At 25.9% G+C, this 19431-nt stretch overlaps 1 protein-coding gene across 1 annotated transcript; it reads right to left on the bottom strand.

Annotated features, from left to right (window-relative positions):
• Positions 1-14233: 14233 nt before the first annotated feature.
• Positions 14234-15547, bottom strand: LOC145835742 (uncharacterized). Its single transcript, XM_082943451.1, has 4 exons — positions 15341-15547; positions 15035-15092; positions 14584-14708; positions 14234-14398 (listed from the first exon to the last, which is right to left on the bottom strand). Exons 1-4 carry the CDS (start codon positions 15545-15547, stop codon positions 14234-14236), a joined length of 555 nt encoding a protein of 184 aa, XP_082799577.1.
• Positions 15548-19431: the final 3884 nt, after the last annotated feature.

Here is a 19431-nt window from a genome sequence, read left to right as displayed (position 1 = left end):
TACACCAGGTCCTTAGACCAAACCTTTTGAGCGCTTTTTTTGTTGTTCAATAAACAATATATATATATATATATATAAACTGTGTTTCAGTCATCATATATTTAAAACCTTTTATTTTCAATGAAAAATTTTTTATATATTGGTAAGATTTAAATGATAGGTTAGATTTAGCACTTAAACTAAATAAACTAAGAAAACTGAATTAATGAAATTTTTATTTTGTTTTCTTCTAAATTCTTGTAAACTACATGAGTATTAATTACTTTAAGTATTGATAAATAAAAATAACTTTACATTTATACACAGCAACAAAAATAACTTTTGTTCGCAGATTCAGTTTTGTATTTTATAAAAACTTGTTCTTATATAGTTTTAAAAATTTGTTTTAAATTTATTATCACAAAACTCTTATTTCAGAGTTTCATTTTTTTCTTGTTTTTCTAAAGACTATACTAAAACATATGTTGTACTATGTCATTAAAAAGCAACTTCAATTGTTATTAAGTACTTTAATGACTTGTATGATAGTTTTTTTGAGTTTTGTCAGTATTTCTAGCAAAGTTCTGTACAGATAATCATATAATAAATTCACTCTAAAATAAATGTGATTAATCTATTAAAATTTTTATAAAAAGCTATACTTTGTTTTAGTTAGATGATTTATAGTTTCGAATTATTTTTTCAAAATTTTATTTTTTAGTGTAAACCTGTGTACTAGGTTTGGTCCAAGGACCTGGTGCACAAAAAACCTTTCGGTTATCGAGTTTAACAGTTATAAACAGTTCAACGCATGCCCAGGACAATAGTAGGCTCTTTTTTTTTTGAGAAGAACTATACACACTTAATAATAAAAATAAGTATTAGAAAACAAGAATTTGCAAGTTTAAATGTTAACTTAACTTTTAAATACTTGCTTAAATGTTAACTTTATACTATTTTAATTCACATTATAAAATACTAATAATTTACTTACAATATATTTAAATTGCTTGGCTGACAAGGTTGGAATAGATACTTTATCTATGTGAAAAATTATTCTAAACTTTATTAGACGAACAAACATAAACAAAAATTACAAAAACTAAAATTAATCTGTACTTAAATTGTAATGTATCCCGCGTAGGAATTCAAGTGACTTATCGTTTTCATTAAAATTCAAAACAAGATGAAACAACCGCTCGTCAGCTTGCCGGAATCTTATTCTTTTAGGATCTGGTTGTATCCTTGCTAAAATGTGTTTAACACCTAAATCTCGAGAATTTTGTGTGGAATTAAGTATATCAACGGAACTCCAAAGATTAGGGTGGCTTCCTTTAAGTACGGAGTATAATGCTCGGTGATCTGCTTCTGCGATGTTATTTGACCTTTCACTTCGCGTAAGGACTCAGTGGTATTGACTTCATAAAGGGATAGAAAATAAGGGCTGGCCTCTATAAGTTTAACGTTTTTTTACATTCTTTCCTAAAATAAAGAAATCTATTATTTATGTACATTTCATTATATGAACTTATAATTTAAACTCCAAATATTACACTTTAATCATTAATAAGTATACTTTACTATTGTTTTATTTAAACATATTAAAAAAACAAATTCATTTTGGCAACAAGTTTAATTGTACAAAATATCAATAGATAAATAAAAATGTTCTTAACCTTCAACATAATAGCAGCGGAGCCATTCCAGAACTGTGACTAGTTCTCCAGAAACGTTGGCAATTAGAGTTTCTAACCCGTCGATATCCTTCTCTGTAGAAATGCCCATAACAGAATCATTTTCCCATCTTTAGCAAAGTTAAAATCTGTTTGAAAACTATAAAATATAAAACTAGTTATAATTATATATAGTATAAGTAAACGGCACAATAGTTCCTTTAATGACAGCAAATCTAAAACTACTCTTTTGAAATTTATTTGGAACTTAAAAGGTATAAAATTTAGAAATGAAATAATTTAGAAAAAACGTTAATGAAATCTTAGTGTGTCTATATATAAAGTGATAAACTTAATGAGGAAACAATTTAAAAATGTTTAGCTTAATATATGCGCTTATATGTTATGTTAATAAATATTAGTAAAATGACTAATAAATTGTCCTATTTATATGAACTGAATCATATGTATCAAAAAAAATGTAGTGTTTTGTTAGTAATTTGTTATAAACAAGATTGTTCTAGTTTTAGTGAAACAAATAGTAAATTAAGTAAATAGTAACCTTGATTGTAGACCGGACCTTTGCAATTTTCTCAAACACTTTGATCCATGCGAAAAAGGCACTCTCTATCACTACAAGTTGGGAACTCGTTCTGAAATATGAAATTACATATAGCTAAATTTCTTACGATAAACTTAATAATTGATATTACTTACTTTTACTTCATTTTTAATGAACAATGCTTTTCATCACTTGAAACATTTCAACGTATGATCGTTCCCGTTTGTTCTAAAGTATTATTGGCAAATTTAATTTAATATAAAACAGTTGTTAAAATAGTATCCATTTACTTTTTTTAATAAACCTATTTAACTAAAGTTTCACCTATAAAAACTAGTTTTTTTGTTAGAATTAAAAATTACTGAAAGTAGTCTAACTTGCCACAAGCAATACAGTACAGGTACCGCCCGTTCTCTTTTTTTTGCCTATGACTACAACTACTTGTGAAATTTTTGGCGAAGAAAGTATAAAGGCTTCATAGATAAACAAGCCCACACTTTCCACTAGAATATCAAGTAAAGTTTCTCCGAAATAGGATATTTGTAGCTAAAAAGCATACTATACTTTTGTTAGTTATAATAAAAGATTAAAAATTTTACCTCCCACATATCCATATTTTGTTTAGGACACTCCCACTGTCCAAAAGCAAAAATTTTTCAGTTATATCGTTCCCTTTATACATTTTTAATTATACTTGGATATCTATATCTTCTATTCTATCTGCAATCGGTGAGTAAAGATTATGTGATTTTCTTGCACGTCTGAAATTCATAAAAAGGTTTCTATAAAAAGCCTTATTTAGTATTTATAGCTCTTTATTTCTGTAATTTTTGGATCTTACGGTCAGAAAAATAAATATTACCCGTGATGTAATTTCAGCAATACTATAGTTTGAACAACAGAAATAAAATAAAATCATTATACAAAGTAGTTTAAGTGATTTCTTATTCTTTTTTTTTCAGTTCACAGTCATACTTGTCTAAAGTTTCTTTATTTTAGATTTGTCTTTCAATAATTTTCAAATAATTTTTAATTTAGTATATCGATTTATCAAAATAAGCTTTTTTTATTTATATTTGTGTGTTTAGAAAACTTTTTTAGCCAAAAAAAATTCTGAAACGTCGGTAGTTTTATGTTTTTATAATTTTTAGACTGTACATCTAAATGATGTTCAAATTTTTGTATTTATTAAACTAAAAAACTAAAAAATGCAAACATGAGTCATTAAACTTTTGAAACTGTCGTTTTAAAATAGTCAAATAAAAGTTTTACAAGTAAAACTTTAAGTTATGCTGATTCTTAAAATTTTAAAAGAATAAAAAGGCTAAATAGATAGAAAAGGTAATAGTCTATATATAAATTCTAAAACACATACATACGTATTAAATTAAGTTGCGACACACATACATGTAGAAATAAAAGGAATTTAAAATCTTTTTTGTATTGCGATATTCAAACCTATGTGTATTTTGAAAACTAATTAAGTAAATTTTCAATAATCTGTTAAGTTATCGGAGCTTTAGAAAAAAGGCAATTTATTTATCGGTATTGATAAATATTTATATTTTACTAACTAAAAGTAATTTCAGCTTATTATACATGTTATTAAAAACCTGGAGCTCGTTTATGTTGCTAAAGTTAAAGTTTTTAAATGCCTTCGTTAAAATGTTCTGTAAAATGAGTTAATAGAATTTGTAAAATTACTTTTATATTGTTATTAACAAGTTAAGGTTTGCTTCAAAATAAAATAGTAGTATTTTATATTAAACACGAAGTCTTATTAAAACTTTAGCTTGTAACATATTAAAAGCTTGTTAACTATAGTCTAGACTCTAGATGTTGCATAGTTTGTTATTAGTATTTTAAACATAAAAGTGAAAATGTTATGTAAGCTTAAAAAAGAGTGCCAGTCCATGCTAAAGTGACGCCGTGCTAAAGTTCCACCCGATGCTTTAGTGTTGTTCCGTGCTAAAGTATCACTTTTTGCTAAAGTGTCACCCAGTGCTAAAGCGACGCCCGTGCTTTTCTGACCCGTTCTTACTTTCTGACCTGTTCTTTTTGAGCACCTTTTTATCGTTCGATAAACAGTATTGTCAAGAAGTATTTATATTTTAACTTAAGTATGTTAAATCGATTTTTTTAATAGTTATTTGTAACTTTGTTTTGACAATAAAACCTTTGTAAAGCGCTAAGTATTTTAAGAAAATATGCTCGTAGGCTTCTAAAATTTAGGGTCTGTCCGAAGTTTGTACAAAGCCATGTCTTTATTCGGCTAGAATTCCGCAGTACCAAGTATTTCTCAGCTTCTATACCGTGGTCTGTCAAACGCTCTTTAGAGTACAATAACCGCGCTTTTACAACATTAGTGTCAAAATTTTATGACTTTAGCCACCTGAGTATTTCATTTACCAAGATTATTGACTCAAGCAGGGGTCGGCAGGACAAAAAAGGAACGTTTTTTATGTGATTTGAAAAAACATATTTAATGTTTTTTTTTTTGAAGAAAAAAAGTTTAGGCAATAGATTACCCTTTAGAGATAACACTAAAACTTAATGTTTGTTTTTTGAGAATATTAATATATTAAACTAATTGAAACAAAAATTTCATGTTGCCCGCAGGCTTCAATTTGCCGACACGTGGACTAAAGGTATAAGCCCCGCACACCCCGTGTTCTTCTTGGTTGACTATTTGTCGCAAGGTGTTAGACTCTTGGTCTGGCTGAACAAAGTGGTATTTTTTGTATTATGAGGGTTCTCTAACGGCTGTGGGCAGATTTTTTCTCATTCCAAACCAGCTTTTTTCTGACCTGTCCTGATTTTTTCCCTCTACTGTTCAATCTAATCTAAATGAGTCCTCTGTATTTTTAATTCTAGGTTTCTACGCCCCAGCTGATGTAATTTGTCTTCTGGTGCTCTAGCTGATTCGTTTATTTCTAATTTCTCGTTCTTACGTCTCATATCTCTTACTTCGTCTCTTCTAAAGTCTTTGTTAAATCAACAGAGGTAGAGGCTAGGTAATCTGTCAAATTAGCACTATTAATCTTTCTTAAATGTATGTCTAATTTTCAACTTTTTTAGTTGAACTGTTATAAGGTTTTAAGTCCGTGTTTGGGTCACCAGTTATATTTCCTGAATGCCTGAAGTAGGAAGCTAGTACTACTTGTGGTTACAAATTATTAATAAATGTAGGTAGATTGTTATATATGGGCGTAAAGATATCTATTATACTACGTTTTAGTTTGCAACTACCTGAGTTATTCTAACTCGTTAGATTTAAGTTACCAAAGATTAATGCTAAGGAAAAAGTCTTATAATTCAAGTAAGTTGGTTTAAAAGTTCAAATTAACTATATTGTAAATAACATGAACGTGATGAAAAATATAAAAAATACTTTACTAAAAACATATACAAACTAAAACACAACTTTTCAACATAATAAACTTATGTAACGTTCTATTTTAAAAGGATTAGGCAACGTTTTTAGTCGGCAAGTCACATGAAGAAAGTTTTAGTCTATTGTGGGCCGAAACATTACATGTGTTTAATTTACGAAAGTCATTACTATCCAAATCACTTCAACAAAACTATAATTATATGTAATTTTTTTATGTAGTGAGTTTAAAATTTCTAGAAGATTTTACCTGAGACGTTTTTTTTTTGGTTTACATTTTAATTCTAAAGTGTTCAGTATAAGTTTAAGCAATTCATTTCTTGGGCCAGATCTACATGCTCGCGGAACTCAGATTTGCCGTTCGTAATCCGGATACATCTTAAATTTGTTCAAATACTGGCGGACCAGTCATTTTGACTTTGCAGGCCAAATCCGGCCTGCGGGCCTTACGTTGCTCACCCTTATACTAAAATAAATAAGAAATGCAGATTCATGAATGGCAGCAACTGATTAGCAGTAACTTGATATGCAACCTGACGACTGACTTACCGCGCAAAGAGTAAAACAGAATAAAATTAATATAAAAAACTCATAACTCTTTTTACAATTTTATGAAGTTACTTTTCGATGAGTAGTACTATGGCGCCACAAGCGATAGTTTAAAAACCAGCAAAATGTATTTATTTGGTTATAGTCCTTGTCTTTATAAAACACGGAAACATGAAACATAAACCAAGTATTATGAAAACCACTATTGTTTACGAATGGTATTTACATAAAAATACTCTCAAACAAACATAAAACTTCAGTAAAAATAACTTTTGAGTAAAGCTAAAAGAAGTATTTTATAAAGTTATAAAGTATAATAACATTTTGAGTTGTTTTTATTTTTTTGAATAATATAATTTTTTTCTCGTATATCTATATTTAATATGTAGTAAATTTTAAATAAATACAGATAAATGAAAGTATTATGTTCTAAATTTTTTATGCTTTATAAATTTTGGTATTTACCAACACATAATATTTTTTCTGTTTATTCTGTCTTTACTTTGTCCTCTTTTTTTGATGTTCACCATTAACTCTAAAAGTAAGTTTTAAATTGTAGACTTGTGTCCCCTTAAACAGTCATTCCCTCCCCCTTTGCACCTTGTGTTTAAACCTTGAAAAAACTTTTCGAGAGATTTGGCAAACTTATGAGAAAACTTGACAAGCGTAGCTATATATATTTAGTAAACAGTATCCATACATAAAGTTTTAATTAGTTTTAATCTTTTAAAACAACATGATTAAAGTGTAATATAATATAAAATATAACAGAATTTTAAATTTTAGATATAGTAAAATGCTTTCACATTACTTAAAACTATATCTTTTTTCTTCCTGACTTGTTATAAGTAAACTGATTCTATGTTTTAGATTTAAGCTTAAGTTTATAAATAGTTGTTTCTTATTTTAATACTATTTGATAATATTTTTTTACTTATACGTAATATGCTACGTATAAGCCAAAATAAGTCAACGGTTTAAACCAGAGTTTCTCAAATTCATTTCAATGATTGCCCACTTGGCAAAAATTTATCAAATGTTCGCTTATTTTTTTTAGATAGCACCCCACAACAAATAAATTATCCATTTATTTTTAGTCTCCTTATAGTTATAGGTTCCTTATTGTCGAATTACAATTTTTTTGTTCATTTTAGCTACTTACATTTTCATTATACTTTTTACGATGATAACTTTTATGTTATTGATATTGAAGTTGGTATTAAAAAAATTTTAATTCAAAAAAGCGTTAAACATTTCGTGTCTAACTTACTTCATTAGAAATTAAAAAAACATTTTACTTAAACTTAATAAGAAAACATACATAGCACTTTAATGTAATAAACTTTGATAAAATAAACATAGAATTAAGAAAGTTAATCCTATATAAAGATACATTTGTGACATTTAAACTATATTCATAAAAAAACATAGTTTGTGCGTATTTTTAATAGTATAAATATTTTTTATTTAAAAACTTTTTGTCCTTTTAAACTTAAACTATAAGTAGTTGATATTAAGTAACAAAGCTGTGGATTTTAAAATTTATTAGTGCTTAATAGTGATGACCAGTAATACTACTTTAAAAGTATATAAAATATATATAAACTTAAGTACATAAAAACAAATACTATAGTTTATTTTTAATCAGTTTTAAAGTTATACGCATCTATGTAACAGCCTTACAATTTTTCAAGACTCAATATTAATAACAATTTAACTTGAGTAGTGTTTAATTTTTATTTAATATCTGTTTCCTGTAGTACTTATAATGGTCCACCAACAATTAGTAATAACAATTTAAATAACTGGTACAAAGTACTAATAACTAGAAAAGATTTATTATTCAACTTTTTTAGCATACTAAACTAATAGTTAGCGTACTAACTTATACGTATATACATCTTTATTTAATTTTGAGGAAAATTAACAATTAATTATAATAATTTTTGTTTGCAATGACCTTTTAACTAAACAATTTATTTTTAATTTCTATTTGTTGGAAAGCTAAATGTAAAACACTTGATCCAATGATGTTAGGATTACAAAAACAAATGTACTAAGTAAGTGTGTAAAAACTATTTATTTGAACTATTTTAGCCGACCCTCGTTATAAAACTAATTTTACTGTTACAAAAAACAGAAATTGGACAAACATTAGTTTTTATTGCAGACAAAAGATAAAAAAAAAACACATATTCAGTGTCAGTAAAATTCCTGACAATTTCTAATCATTCCACCAGTTGTGAGTAGATTTGGTCGGCTTCTCCCGTTTCGGCTCTGATCTAGTTATGTAGTCACTCACAACTTTCATTCCGTCTATCTTATTTTGATTTAAAATCTCAAGTGACGAAACCACCCTTTCAAAATCATCACTTCCTTTAACTTTTTGGGATTCCCCTAACTTGACCAAGCAATCCCTTAAAATAGTTTCCCCGTTCATCCCTCTGCGACGCGTAGACCTTAATATATATGCCGCTTGATCTCTGAATGATCCTGACGACGTCTCTTCTTTTTTCGCAGTAACGTTTTCCGGTATCTTATAAAAAATAAAGTTTTAAAAAACTTTTAGATAGAAATTAAGTAATGAAGAAGTTTAGAAATTAAAGAATGAATGGATTTTTCTTCAACTCACATGTTAAAAGTATTATTTGCTAAGTCTTTATTTTTTATCCAGATTGAGAAACAATAGAAAACTCATTCAAAATAAGCTAATAAAACTAAGATAAAACAAATTTATTATTACAGTATACATAAAAAACTATTCAGGCATAAAAACACACCACGATTTTACTTAAGTCTTTTGCAGTACTTTTTCTATTGGAGTATTTGCTTTTGTAGAGAAGATAGCCGAGCAAAATGGTTATTGATAAAACGGTAAAAGTCGAAACATATGGTAAATAGCTAGAGTCGATCACTGCATCTTCAATTACATAGTTACGTAGTAAATTAAATTAAAATCTGAAGAACTAATTTGAAATTTTAGTTAAAGTAAATGTTAAGACACTAATATAAAAAAGTTGTACTTTGTTGGGTCAGTTTGTTTAGTTGTATGAAAGAATAATAAGACTGTTTTTTTTTTTTTGATTAACTAGAGTTTACACTCTAAGACTCGATCACAATTTACGATTTAAACTCAGAAAACGACTTTTTTAAACTTAATTTGTAATAAAGAATTTCCAAAACACATTTGGTACTAACTAAAACACAACTTAAAACTTTACAAATGTTCAGACGCTTTCATTTAGTTTTTATGTTAAATGTTAGCAGTAAGAGTAACTTTATTTTTTTATAACGTTAACGTTTTTTTCAACTTATTGTTTCTTTAGCAAAATACGAAAAAAAGCAATTTAGAAATTAGCTAACCTTTCATGTAAACACTCTCAATTTTGACAAGATTTACCTGTGGTGTTAAGCAAAAAAATATTATAGATTAGAAACATTAAAGATTTTTTGTAAATTGTGAAAAATTTTACATGTTAATTAATCTTTATTGTCAACTAAAGGTTGGTCAATAACAAAGTTATTTTGTATTACATTTTCATTTCTGTAAAAAGCTTAAGACACCCAATTTCTAACTAAACTCATTATCTGAAAAACAATGCTTACCAAAACAGACAGAAAATGCAAAATTCCGATAGAAACTACAAAAGTAAATGCAGCACTCTTTACCTTTGGGATAATAAGTTTAAACAAATTTTTAACAAGCTTCCAACTTTTTTTCATTGTTGTCTTTATTGTTACCAAAACTGTCATTACCAGGTTATTGATTAGTGAATTCAACCTGAAAAGTTTATTAATTTTATTTGTGAAATTTGTTTTAGAATTTTGACTAAGATTTTAAAGTATGAAAAATTTGAGTAAAAATGTAATTCTAACAAAAATGATGTTTATCAGTTAATAATTTTATAAATAAACTCTTACACTAATGCGACAATTTGAAGGATAAACAGCTTTACAGCTATCTCAATCAATTCTGAGTCCAAATTTCCATTTGAGTCGAAACTTTTGATAAACTGACTCAATTTCAGTACGACCACTTTAAAAACCAAAGTTAGGAGCGATTGCTTTGGTTTTGGCTTTTCCTTTTTACCAAATATGTTCACGAGATCTTTTACAGATCGATAGTAAAACGGTTTCTTTACTTCGATAACTTCTTCATTTAATTGAGATTCCAAATATGCTCTCAAAGTTTCATAGCCTTTTTGAACGGGTCTTTTCACTGGTTCGGGTTGAGTTACTTTCGGTTGAGTCTTGTACCAAGAATTCCAACTCGGAATACTCAACACAGCAAATAATAAAATATATCTCTGATTCATGCTCTGCATCTGAAATTAATATTATTAAGTTTTTTGTAAGCTAAATTTTTTAAAGCGTAAAAAGTTTCAACGTCATAATAACTTGTGTATTAAAAATTTACAATTTTTCGATTAAATTCTGGTAAATAATCTAAAAATACATATTCCTCCCATTTTCAAAGTTTTTGCAAATTAGTACATATTGTGATATTTATTAATAAAACTCAGTTTAATGTAGTCCAGAGCCGGAAGTATTCTATAAAGTACTAGCCGACATTAATTAAAAAGGTATTTTGAGTGCAATCTTAAAAGAAAAAAACTCCTACGTGGGCAACTTTATGTTTTTAAAGTTAATATAAATTAAAAAAAATACATGCAAAAACGGAATTTGAAAGAAATAGACATAGACATATAGCAGTTTGTTTTTTTTTTAGATCAATTTTTTAGATCATAATAAAAATTTTATTGCGAAAAATATTGAGCTTGCTTTTACTTTTTAACTGTGTGTATAAAGCACGTCAAGTTTAATAAAAAAGGATCATAACACAATAATTAAACAACACAGATAACAATTTGTTATCAATGTTCAAAATGATTTTTTTCTTATATAGCATAATTAAAAAAAATAACTAACTAAAAACCTCCATTTGAGTTCTGTTATATGTATATATTAACTAATAAAAATTTAGCTGTTCTAAACTAAGTTTTTTGTTCAAAATTAAATTAACAGCAGGTTTGTTTTAAGTTTGAAATAAACAGCTTATTTTAAATCTTAAGAAAAAATTAAGAGTGTTTATGACTAACAAAACTATTTTTAATTTTCAGAGTTGTTAAGCAGTCAGTTAAAACAAACAAAATTCATTAGTCGCTAGTTTTAGCTATGCTGTTAGAAAAATATATGTTTATCTTATTGTAAAACATGCCGTTTTAGTTTAGTTTTGAAACTTAACAAAAGAGTTACATGAAAAAGTAAAATAAATATGCGGTTTTAGTTTACCTATATATAGTTAAATGTGTGTTTTTTTTAATCACTTTGTTTACCAACTTGTCTTTGTAAGTTTTTTATATGGAATGAAAAAAAATTAATGATAAAAAACGCGTGTATAACTACGACTGCACATAATACACCAATTGTTTATTTCTAGACTCGACATCTTACTACTACGAAATATTAACAACGATTTAATAATTTTGCTACACTACTACATTCTTTCATATAGTAGTAGCTTTGCTTATGCTAGTGTTTATAACTTAGTTTTACTAAAATGATTACAAAGTTAGAAAGTTGTAGTTGTAGAAAACAAACTTTAAAACGACAGATTTTTTGGTCATTTTTACCAATTTTCAATAAACGAAAAGCTTTTTTTTCTAGGTACAACCTTCAAAAATGAACTTTTTTTTTATGTTTAATAGAAAACTTAGTTTACCGAGATTTTTCTTAGTGTTATAAATCCTGCTTAAGATTTCTACATTGTCATTTTTACTTAAGTTTTTTATTTTTAAAGTAGACTAGAAATTAACCAAAACAACAAAGCTTAAAGTTCTGCATACAGGTTATAATTAGTATTTAAAAAAAATTAATTCATGCATAGTTTGGCTAGTCATGATATTACAAAATAACCAGATTATGGGCGATATATGCAAACAGTGGAAAAAGTCCTATTTCTAAAAACATATTGTAAAATTTTACTTTTGTCAAACATAATGTTTGTAGAATCAGAAAAGGAAAATACTTGTGTCACTCTAACACAAAAAAAGACTAACCATACAATGAGAGTTTATAAGAATAATTAAATCTTAACTATTATTGAAACCATTTTTTTCAGCAGAAAAATAATAGTTAATTTGTTTACTACTTATTAATTATTATCTTATTGATTTTTTTATCTCAAAGACTTAGTTTCACTTATAATTTGTTTTTGGTTTTTTAATTTCATAAGTTTCTACAATTTTTTCAATAACTATTTTGACTATTAAACGTTAAAGATCATAAAACTTAATGTAAAAGTTTTATTTTTTGAATTATCGTTTAAAAAAATTAGTAATCTTTATGTTAGATTTTTTTCTAAAGGTGTGCTTAGATTTTTTTAATGAAGTCATTAAGTAGCTTTGAATGATTATAAAATATTTTTTTTAATACCAAAACTACTTAATGACTTCATTTAAAAAATCTAAGCACACCTTTAGAAAAAAATCTAACATAAAGATTACTATTGTGTTTAAAATGATAATTCGAAAAATAAAACTTTTACATTAAGTTTTATGATCTACTATAGTAATTTTTATATTAAATTTTTTTCTAAAGGTGTGCTTAGATTTTTTTAATGAAGTCATTAAGTAGTTTTGTTATTAAAAAATTTATTTCATAAAGCATTTGTATAATGTTTAAATTAAAACTAAGTATTAGTAGACAATAAACACAGAAAAATTGTATCTTCAAACGGTAACCGCTAAATTCCCAACAGATCAAATCCGAAAACTGCTTACCGACCGATGGTAAATGCTAGGAGTAAGATTAATAGTTAAGATAAATAAAAACTGCATAAATAAAGAATAAAATGATAACAAAAACAAATAAATAAAATTTTAAAAAGTAAATGTGCGGGTAGGAATCGATAGCAGGTTGTAATTGTTAGTATATCCTTCGAACATGGACATGACGACTCAAGTCATAAAAATCAAGTTTCGACAACTCCAGATCTTTTTTTTTTCAAAAACTTGCCATCATTGTTTTACTAATTAGACCTTCTCGTAAATTTTTAATTTGTTTTTTAATTCAAAAAATTTTTGACTAATCTAAAATGATAACAATCTCTAAAATTGATTGTTTGTTATAATTATTGACTTTGTCTCCGAAGAAATACTTTTTAAACTCTCTTTAACATCATAATCGACTAATAAGACGTTTTGATAATTTGTTCATAAACTTTAAGCGTTTTTAGAGCTAAGCCACTTTTTTTTTTTATTAGAAACACATAATTTTTATTTTTGAAAATAAATGATCAGGACATGCACCTATTTAGAGTTACAACCTTTTTTCAGTTGTTATTGTTGTCATTGTCTCTTGAATCATTTTTTAAGCTTAAACATTTTTTAGCTGGTATAACGTTTTGGCACTAATGTAAGAAATTAAAATTAAGAATTTTATTAACTTAAACTCATAGCATATTGTAGTGCTTAAGTAGTATAAGATGTGTTTCTGTCTAAGAATTACTCTGAAAATGTTTATGACTAAATTAATGCGCTGTATCTCACAAATTTATTTTTTAAGTTGTAGAACCATAATGGCTCTAGGAACTTAATTTGGGCAGCAAACACAACTTTTCTCAAAAATATAAAATATATAGTTTGTTATATCAACTATTTTAAATACCTGTAATACTTAAAATCATTAAAGATAGTTACTTTAAGTATTTTTATGTAAGTTTTTATTTTTTATCAAAAGTTGTACTGCGCTGAACTAAGTGCCTAGAGTCGCCCTGATACTAATCCATTTTCAATCAACATTAAATTGTAGAAAACAAAAATTTAAATATAAAAAATACAATATTATAGTATTTAACTAAGCAGTTAAAGTTAAAAAATACAATAAATGTATTACAAACTTCAACAGATTTGATTAGATAGGTTACATTTTCTAAACAAAAAAAGTTTTAAACAAAACAAAGCATTTAAGGACACAACTTGTATTTGAAGCAAAATTGTTAAAAAATTCTAATGAGTGTATATCAACAAACAGGTCATTAATAAAATTAAAATGTTCTACGAGTTTATAGTTTTAAGTCTACTTCTTCTTTTTCTTCAAAGTAGAAGAAAGCCATTCGAGTCCTCCTAACAAACCGAAGCCATCTGTAGCACAGGATTCCTGAATATACCAACTTCTGTAGGTGATTTTGTTTAGGCCGAGCTTCTTAGCCAAGGTTGGCACATTTACCGCATTAGGAAGATCCTGTTGTTTAAAAAAACTCTTTGTAACACTTTCTGTATGCATAAAATTTTAATTGAAACTATTTTATTGTAGTATTTAGTCTAAGGTGGTAGTAAAACGCTATCAATCGGTCTTACTAGGATAAAATTCAAGTTTTAAGAGTTTCTCACATAACAATTATCATTTCAAAAAAGAAGGTTTTAAACCTGTTTGTTGGCAAATACAAGCAGTACAGCGTCTTCAAGTACATTTTCATTCAGTAATCTGCTGAGCTCCACACTTGATTCGTTGATGCGCTGAGTATCATTCGAATCGACAACGTAAATGATTCCTATTTTTTTGTGTTAAGATTATAATGTAGAAACGCATTTAAAAGGTGTTAGAAACTCTTATCTCTACTAACAGCTATAACTTTTAAATATTAGATTGCTTTTAAACTTTTTTTTTTCAAAAACTCTTAGTTTTAAATATTTGTTCTTCACTGCTAGAGAATAAACAAAACGATTAATTTCAAAACTAGCATTAAGAAAGTATAAATAAAACTAGAATTTCTAAACACTAAACGAAATCAAAAATTGAAAACGTTGTTTAGTATCATAAAATCGCAGTATCAAACAAAAAGTTATTCAAATGAATATTATAAATGAAAACCTTTACCTCCAACATCTTCAGCATAAAAGTTCCATAAAGGACGTAATTTTACTTGACCACCAATCTGAATTTTTTTTAATTTATAAACATTATATTTTATTTCAACAATATAAGATCTTTAATAAACCTCGTTTAACTTGTTTTACTTTTTTTTGTTAATTGTTTTTTTTTTTAACATGTTTATGCAGGACCTTAGTTTAGTCTGTTATCTTTTATTTAATGTTACTGTTCTCTACAAATTACGTAACTACATATAAATATAGTTAAATTATATGACTTTAGTGAGTGTACAAAATAAAATGCTCTACTCACGTCCCAAACATTAAAGCAGATATTTTTATATTTTACAGTTTTCGCGTTGAATCCGACGGTGGGAATTGTTTCCACGACTTTTCCCAGGTTTAATTTGTTCAGAACAGTTGTTTTACCGGCATTGTCGAGACCTACCATCAGAATCTTCATTTCTTTTTTCTTTTTATCAAACAACGAATCAAGTTGCTTGCTAAACGAACGCCCCATAAAAGAATTTTGAAGTTTACTAAATAACCTGTTTGTTAGTATTGAAAAGTTTTAGATAGTGTTGTATTATTTCTTAATTAATTTATTTAATTCTAAAGTAATTATTTTTAAGTATTTTTATCAAAAATGTTTTACTGATAATTTAAATTTTGCAATTTTTTTTAACTCACTTTTATTTGTCAGTTAAACTATGTGTGGAGACCTTAATTTTTTTGTAGCTTTATTAGATAAAAAACTAATGCATTTTTTATTGGCAAGGGATAGTATTAAACAGAAAAATCTGCAAAACTAACAATGAATATGCCATCTTTAATAAATAAATCAAGATGTAAAATTGTTTTCTTAAAATAATAATAAAATCTAAATTTCCATTTTTCAAAACTAAACTTCATTCTTTTATAACTATTAGCTCTATAAATGTCTTTTATAAGTAACTAACAAATTTTAATTATTATAGTGATATTCACTATGTAATTGAGAAAACACTTAAAGTATATAACTTTTAAATGAATAACAAAAAATGTAAGTAATATCAGCTTTTATAAACTGTTACAGCTTTGCTAGAAAAAAATCGAAAAGTTAACTTAAAATGATTTATAAATTGAATTAAAGGTAAAAACTAAGACTTAAAGTTATCAAGCATTTTAAATTTACAAATACACCTTCTTAAAAGTTTATAAATACATCAAAACTCATATTTTTTTAACTAGATACAACTTTTTATAAATGCTTGTATATCTAAAATTTATAAAAGTGTTTGAGGTAGTTAACCTATTTTTTTAGATATAACTAATTATAAGTATTCGTATATTTATAAAGTTACTCATGTTCATAGCTTTTACAATCTGATAGATCAGAACTATTTTTCAGCTAGGGTAAGTGTAAAGCACAGTATCAAACTTTCAAATGTGCTTAGTTTATAAGTTTAGTAATATGTTATTATAAAGTAAAAAAATCGTTCAGCTTTTCAAGTTTAAAAGCATAACCAATAGATATTAATCTACAAAATAAGCCTAAAAACTACAGACTTTTGTAACTTCCTTTTTTAATTCTTAATAAGAAGTAACAAACCTGTAAGAATTTATTTGAAATATATAACATTTTAAATTCATAGTAAATATGCATAAGTAACTTAAGATTCTAAACAACTTTGTAACAAAATATAGTTTTGAAAAAAAACACCTTATTCAACTAAATAGTAATTTTTTAACTAGATTGAAGTTACCTGAACAAAAGTAATAAAAAAGTTTTGTCCTTTTTTCTAGTCATTTTAAACTAGTTTAGAAAAAAATTGACTAAAAACTAAACAAGTATTGAAAACTAGTAAAATATAATACAATAATACTAGCAAAGGAGTTTTCAATGTAATCTAAACTAATATTGAAATAAAGAAAAATCTATCTTTATTCAACAAGATTATAACTAAACTCTTATAGTTGTAAAAAGAAATACCGATTCTAGAATTTATTTTCTAATACAACTCTCCATCAAAGTAGTTAAAATTCTACATTATAAATATCGTTTACAGTTAGCTTAATTAGAACGTTAGCTATTTGGATTTACATCCTTTAAAAGCGTTTTACTTTGTGTTCAGTAGAGCATGAGGTACTGTTGTTCTCAGCCAAGCCATTCTCAGTTTTCTACCTTATTAAAGTTAAGTTAGATTGATAAGCACTAAGCAGACTAAAACATAAGTGTTTTGACTTGTCAGTTAAACGTTTATTATGTGTTTAATCAAGCGTTTTGTTTAGTAACAAAATCTTTTCTGTAATACTTTATTTACAGTAAATTTTAACTTAAAATGAACTTAGTATGGATTTTTTTTATTTTTACTTGAAACTAAGCTCTCCTTAGTGCTAACTTATGTATTTTACTTTATTGAAAACCATATTTATCACAAAATCCGACATTTACTCAGTTTCACTGTTGAACAGATTATAAAACAGAGATTCTTGTTCGAATACAAAAAAATAGAAGTAGAAAAAATTTATTCTTTAATAAATGAATGTTTAACTTGAATTAGTTTTTGTTTAAATCTTTTTTAATAAAAGAATTAGTTATTTTACTTTAAACCTAACCAAAAATAATTAAAATTTAAACATATATTTATCTATTTTTAGAATTGTTGTTTCAAAAAATGAACTCAAGGAAAAGTTAGTATAGTAGACTAACAATAAAATTTAAATTTAATTTTAAAGAAAATATACCTAACAGTTTCTTCAGATGAACTGATTGTACTTAGGTTGAAAACAACAAATGCTTACTATGCATAATCTGATATAAATGCTTTTGAAACAGTTTAAATTTATCAGTAACTTCATTTCTAAAATTAAAATAATATGCAAAGCGTACTACTAAAAAAAAACTTCTTTAGTATCTAACAATAAAAAACATACATATATTTAAAAAAATTACAGTTGTTATTAATATGTTTAATAAGTAAGAAACTAAGTATGTAAAATCTATCACTAAGATTAATACAGAATTTAATAAAACTTAGATAATAGCACAATCCTACACTTTCCTCTAATGAAGTTTATGAAGGATAGAAAGTAGGTTTGTATATATATATATATATATATATATATATATATATAAAGTTTCTCATGCACGATAAGTAAAAAATCTCTATACACCCTGCTGTGCACAGTAGGCACTTTAAAAAATACGCTATAATTTAATTATTCTCAATGAAAAATTAATAAAAATTATTTACACCTAAATTTGTATTAACAAAGATGTTGTATCAAAAGCTTTTACTTTCTAAACTAACAAAACACAGTGTTTTAGTTTAGTTATTCAATTGAACTGTAAATAATTATATATAAAAACTACAGAAGTAGTTTATTTATAAAGTAAAATTTCTGACTAATGAAAAAATAGTTTTAGTTACAACAAAAAGTTTAAATGTATTAAACCGGTAAACTTAACAAACCACTAGTAAATAGTTTAAAAAAAAAAAATTAGCTACAATAGTTTAGTAAGTTTTTTTTAAATCATAATAACTAATTTAAGTGAAATATTTTTTTGGCTTGCAAAAATATTTCTATGAAAACTTTGTAAACATTTTATATGATATTTTATATTGCTGTTTCAAATTTTAACAGCAAGAAGTTTTTTTAAGTAGTTTATAATATTCAAGTTGTTATAAAATTAAATATTGTAACTTGAATTTTTATTCATTGTTAAAACAGAATCTAATTTTTCAATAGTTTATTTAGTTGTAAATAGTCTGTTTTTATCTATTTAGCCAAAAAATGTATATAATGTATGTATTTTGTTATTTATTAAGCTTTTAAAATACAAACATATTTATGTATTAGGTTTATATAAGGAACGTCAATCAATACTACATCATTGTCTATAAAATAAAACTTAAAACAAAAATTTCAGCAGAATTTACATGAACTGATTTGCTTAAATATATGGTATCTGTATCGTATTAAAGTTAAGATAGATTGGTTGCTACTGAGCAGACTAAGTTAAGTATTTTGTCTTATCGGTCTCAGACTTGCCAAGAATAAGTTTCAGCTGTTCAATAAAGCGTTTTGTTTTTACACACACTTTGAGCGCTTTAATAAATACAGAAAGAGCTACTAAAATTAGAGTAATCAAAAAGAAAAATAAATTGTATGCTCTAACGCGCTCGAGTTATTCTCTTTACTTCAAGTCTTTGAAAAAACTGAGTTAGTTAATAACTAATTTTTCTCTTACTTATGTTTTTTTTTGTGTGCTTTTTTAGTGTGTACTGTTTTTTTTTTTTTTTCGATGTAGTTTTTTTATAGTACTAAATTACATAAGTGTTTAGCTTACAACGTATTTTCTATTTTAAAACCTTGTTTGTTGAATGAAAACAGTGAAAAATAACGTTTTCTGTGAAGTAC

This window comes from Thalia democratica, chromosome 5 (genome assembly GCF_965202585.1).
Source record: "Thalia democratica chromosome 5, ktThaDemo2.hap1.1, whole genome shotgun sequence".
Classification (NCBI taxonomy): domain Eukaryota; kingdom Metazoa; phylum Chordata; class Thaliacea; order Salpida; family Salpidae; genus Thalia; species Thalia democratica.
This window is presented reverse-complemented; position numbering and strand designations above follow the sequence as displayed.

Coding starts and splice junctions, on each gene's coding strand:
- LOC145835742 (XM_082943451.1), bottom strand. CDS start 15,547: ATGGGGCGTTCGTTTAGCAAGCAACTTGATTCGTTGTTTGATAAAAAG. Junction 15,093..15,340: donor TCTGCTTTAATGTTTGGGAC/GTGAGTAGAGCA, acceptor AAAAAAATTCAG/ATTGGTGGTCAAGTAAAATT. Junction 14,709..15,034: donor TTATGCTGAAGATGTTGGAG/GTAAAGGTTTTC, acceptor ACAAAAAAATAG/GAATCATTTACGTTGTCGAT.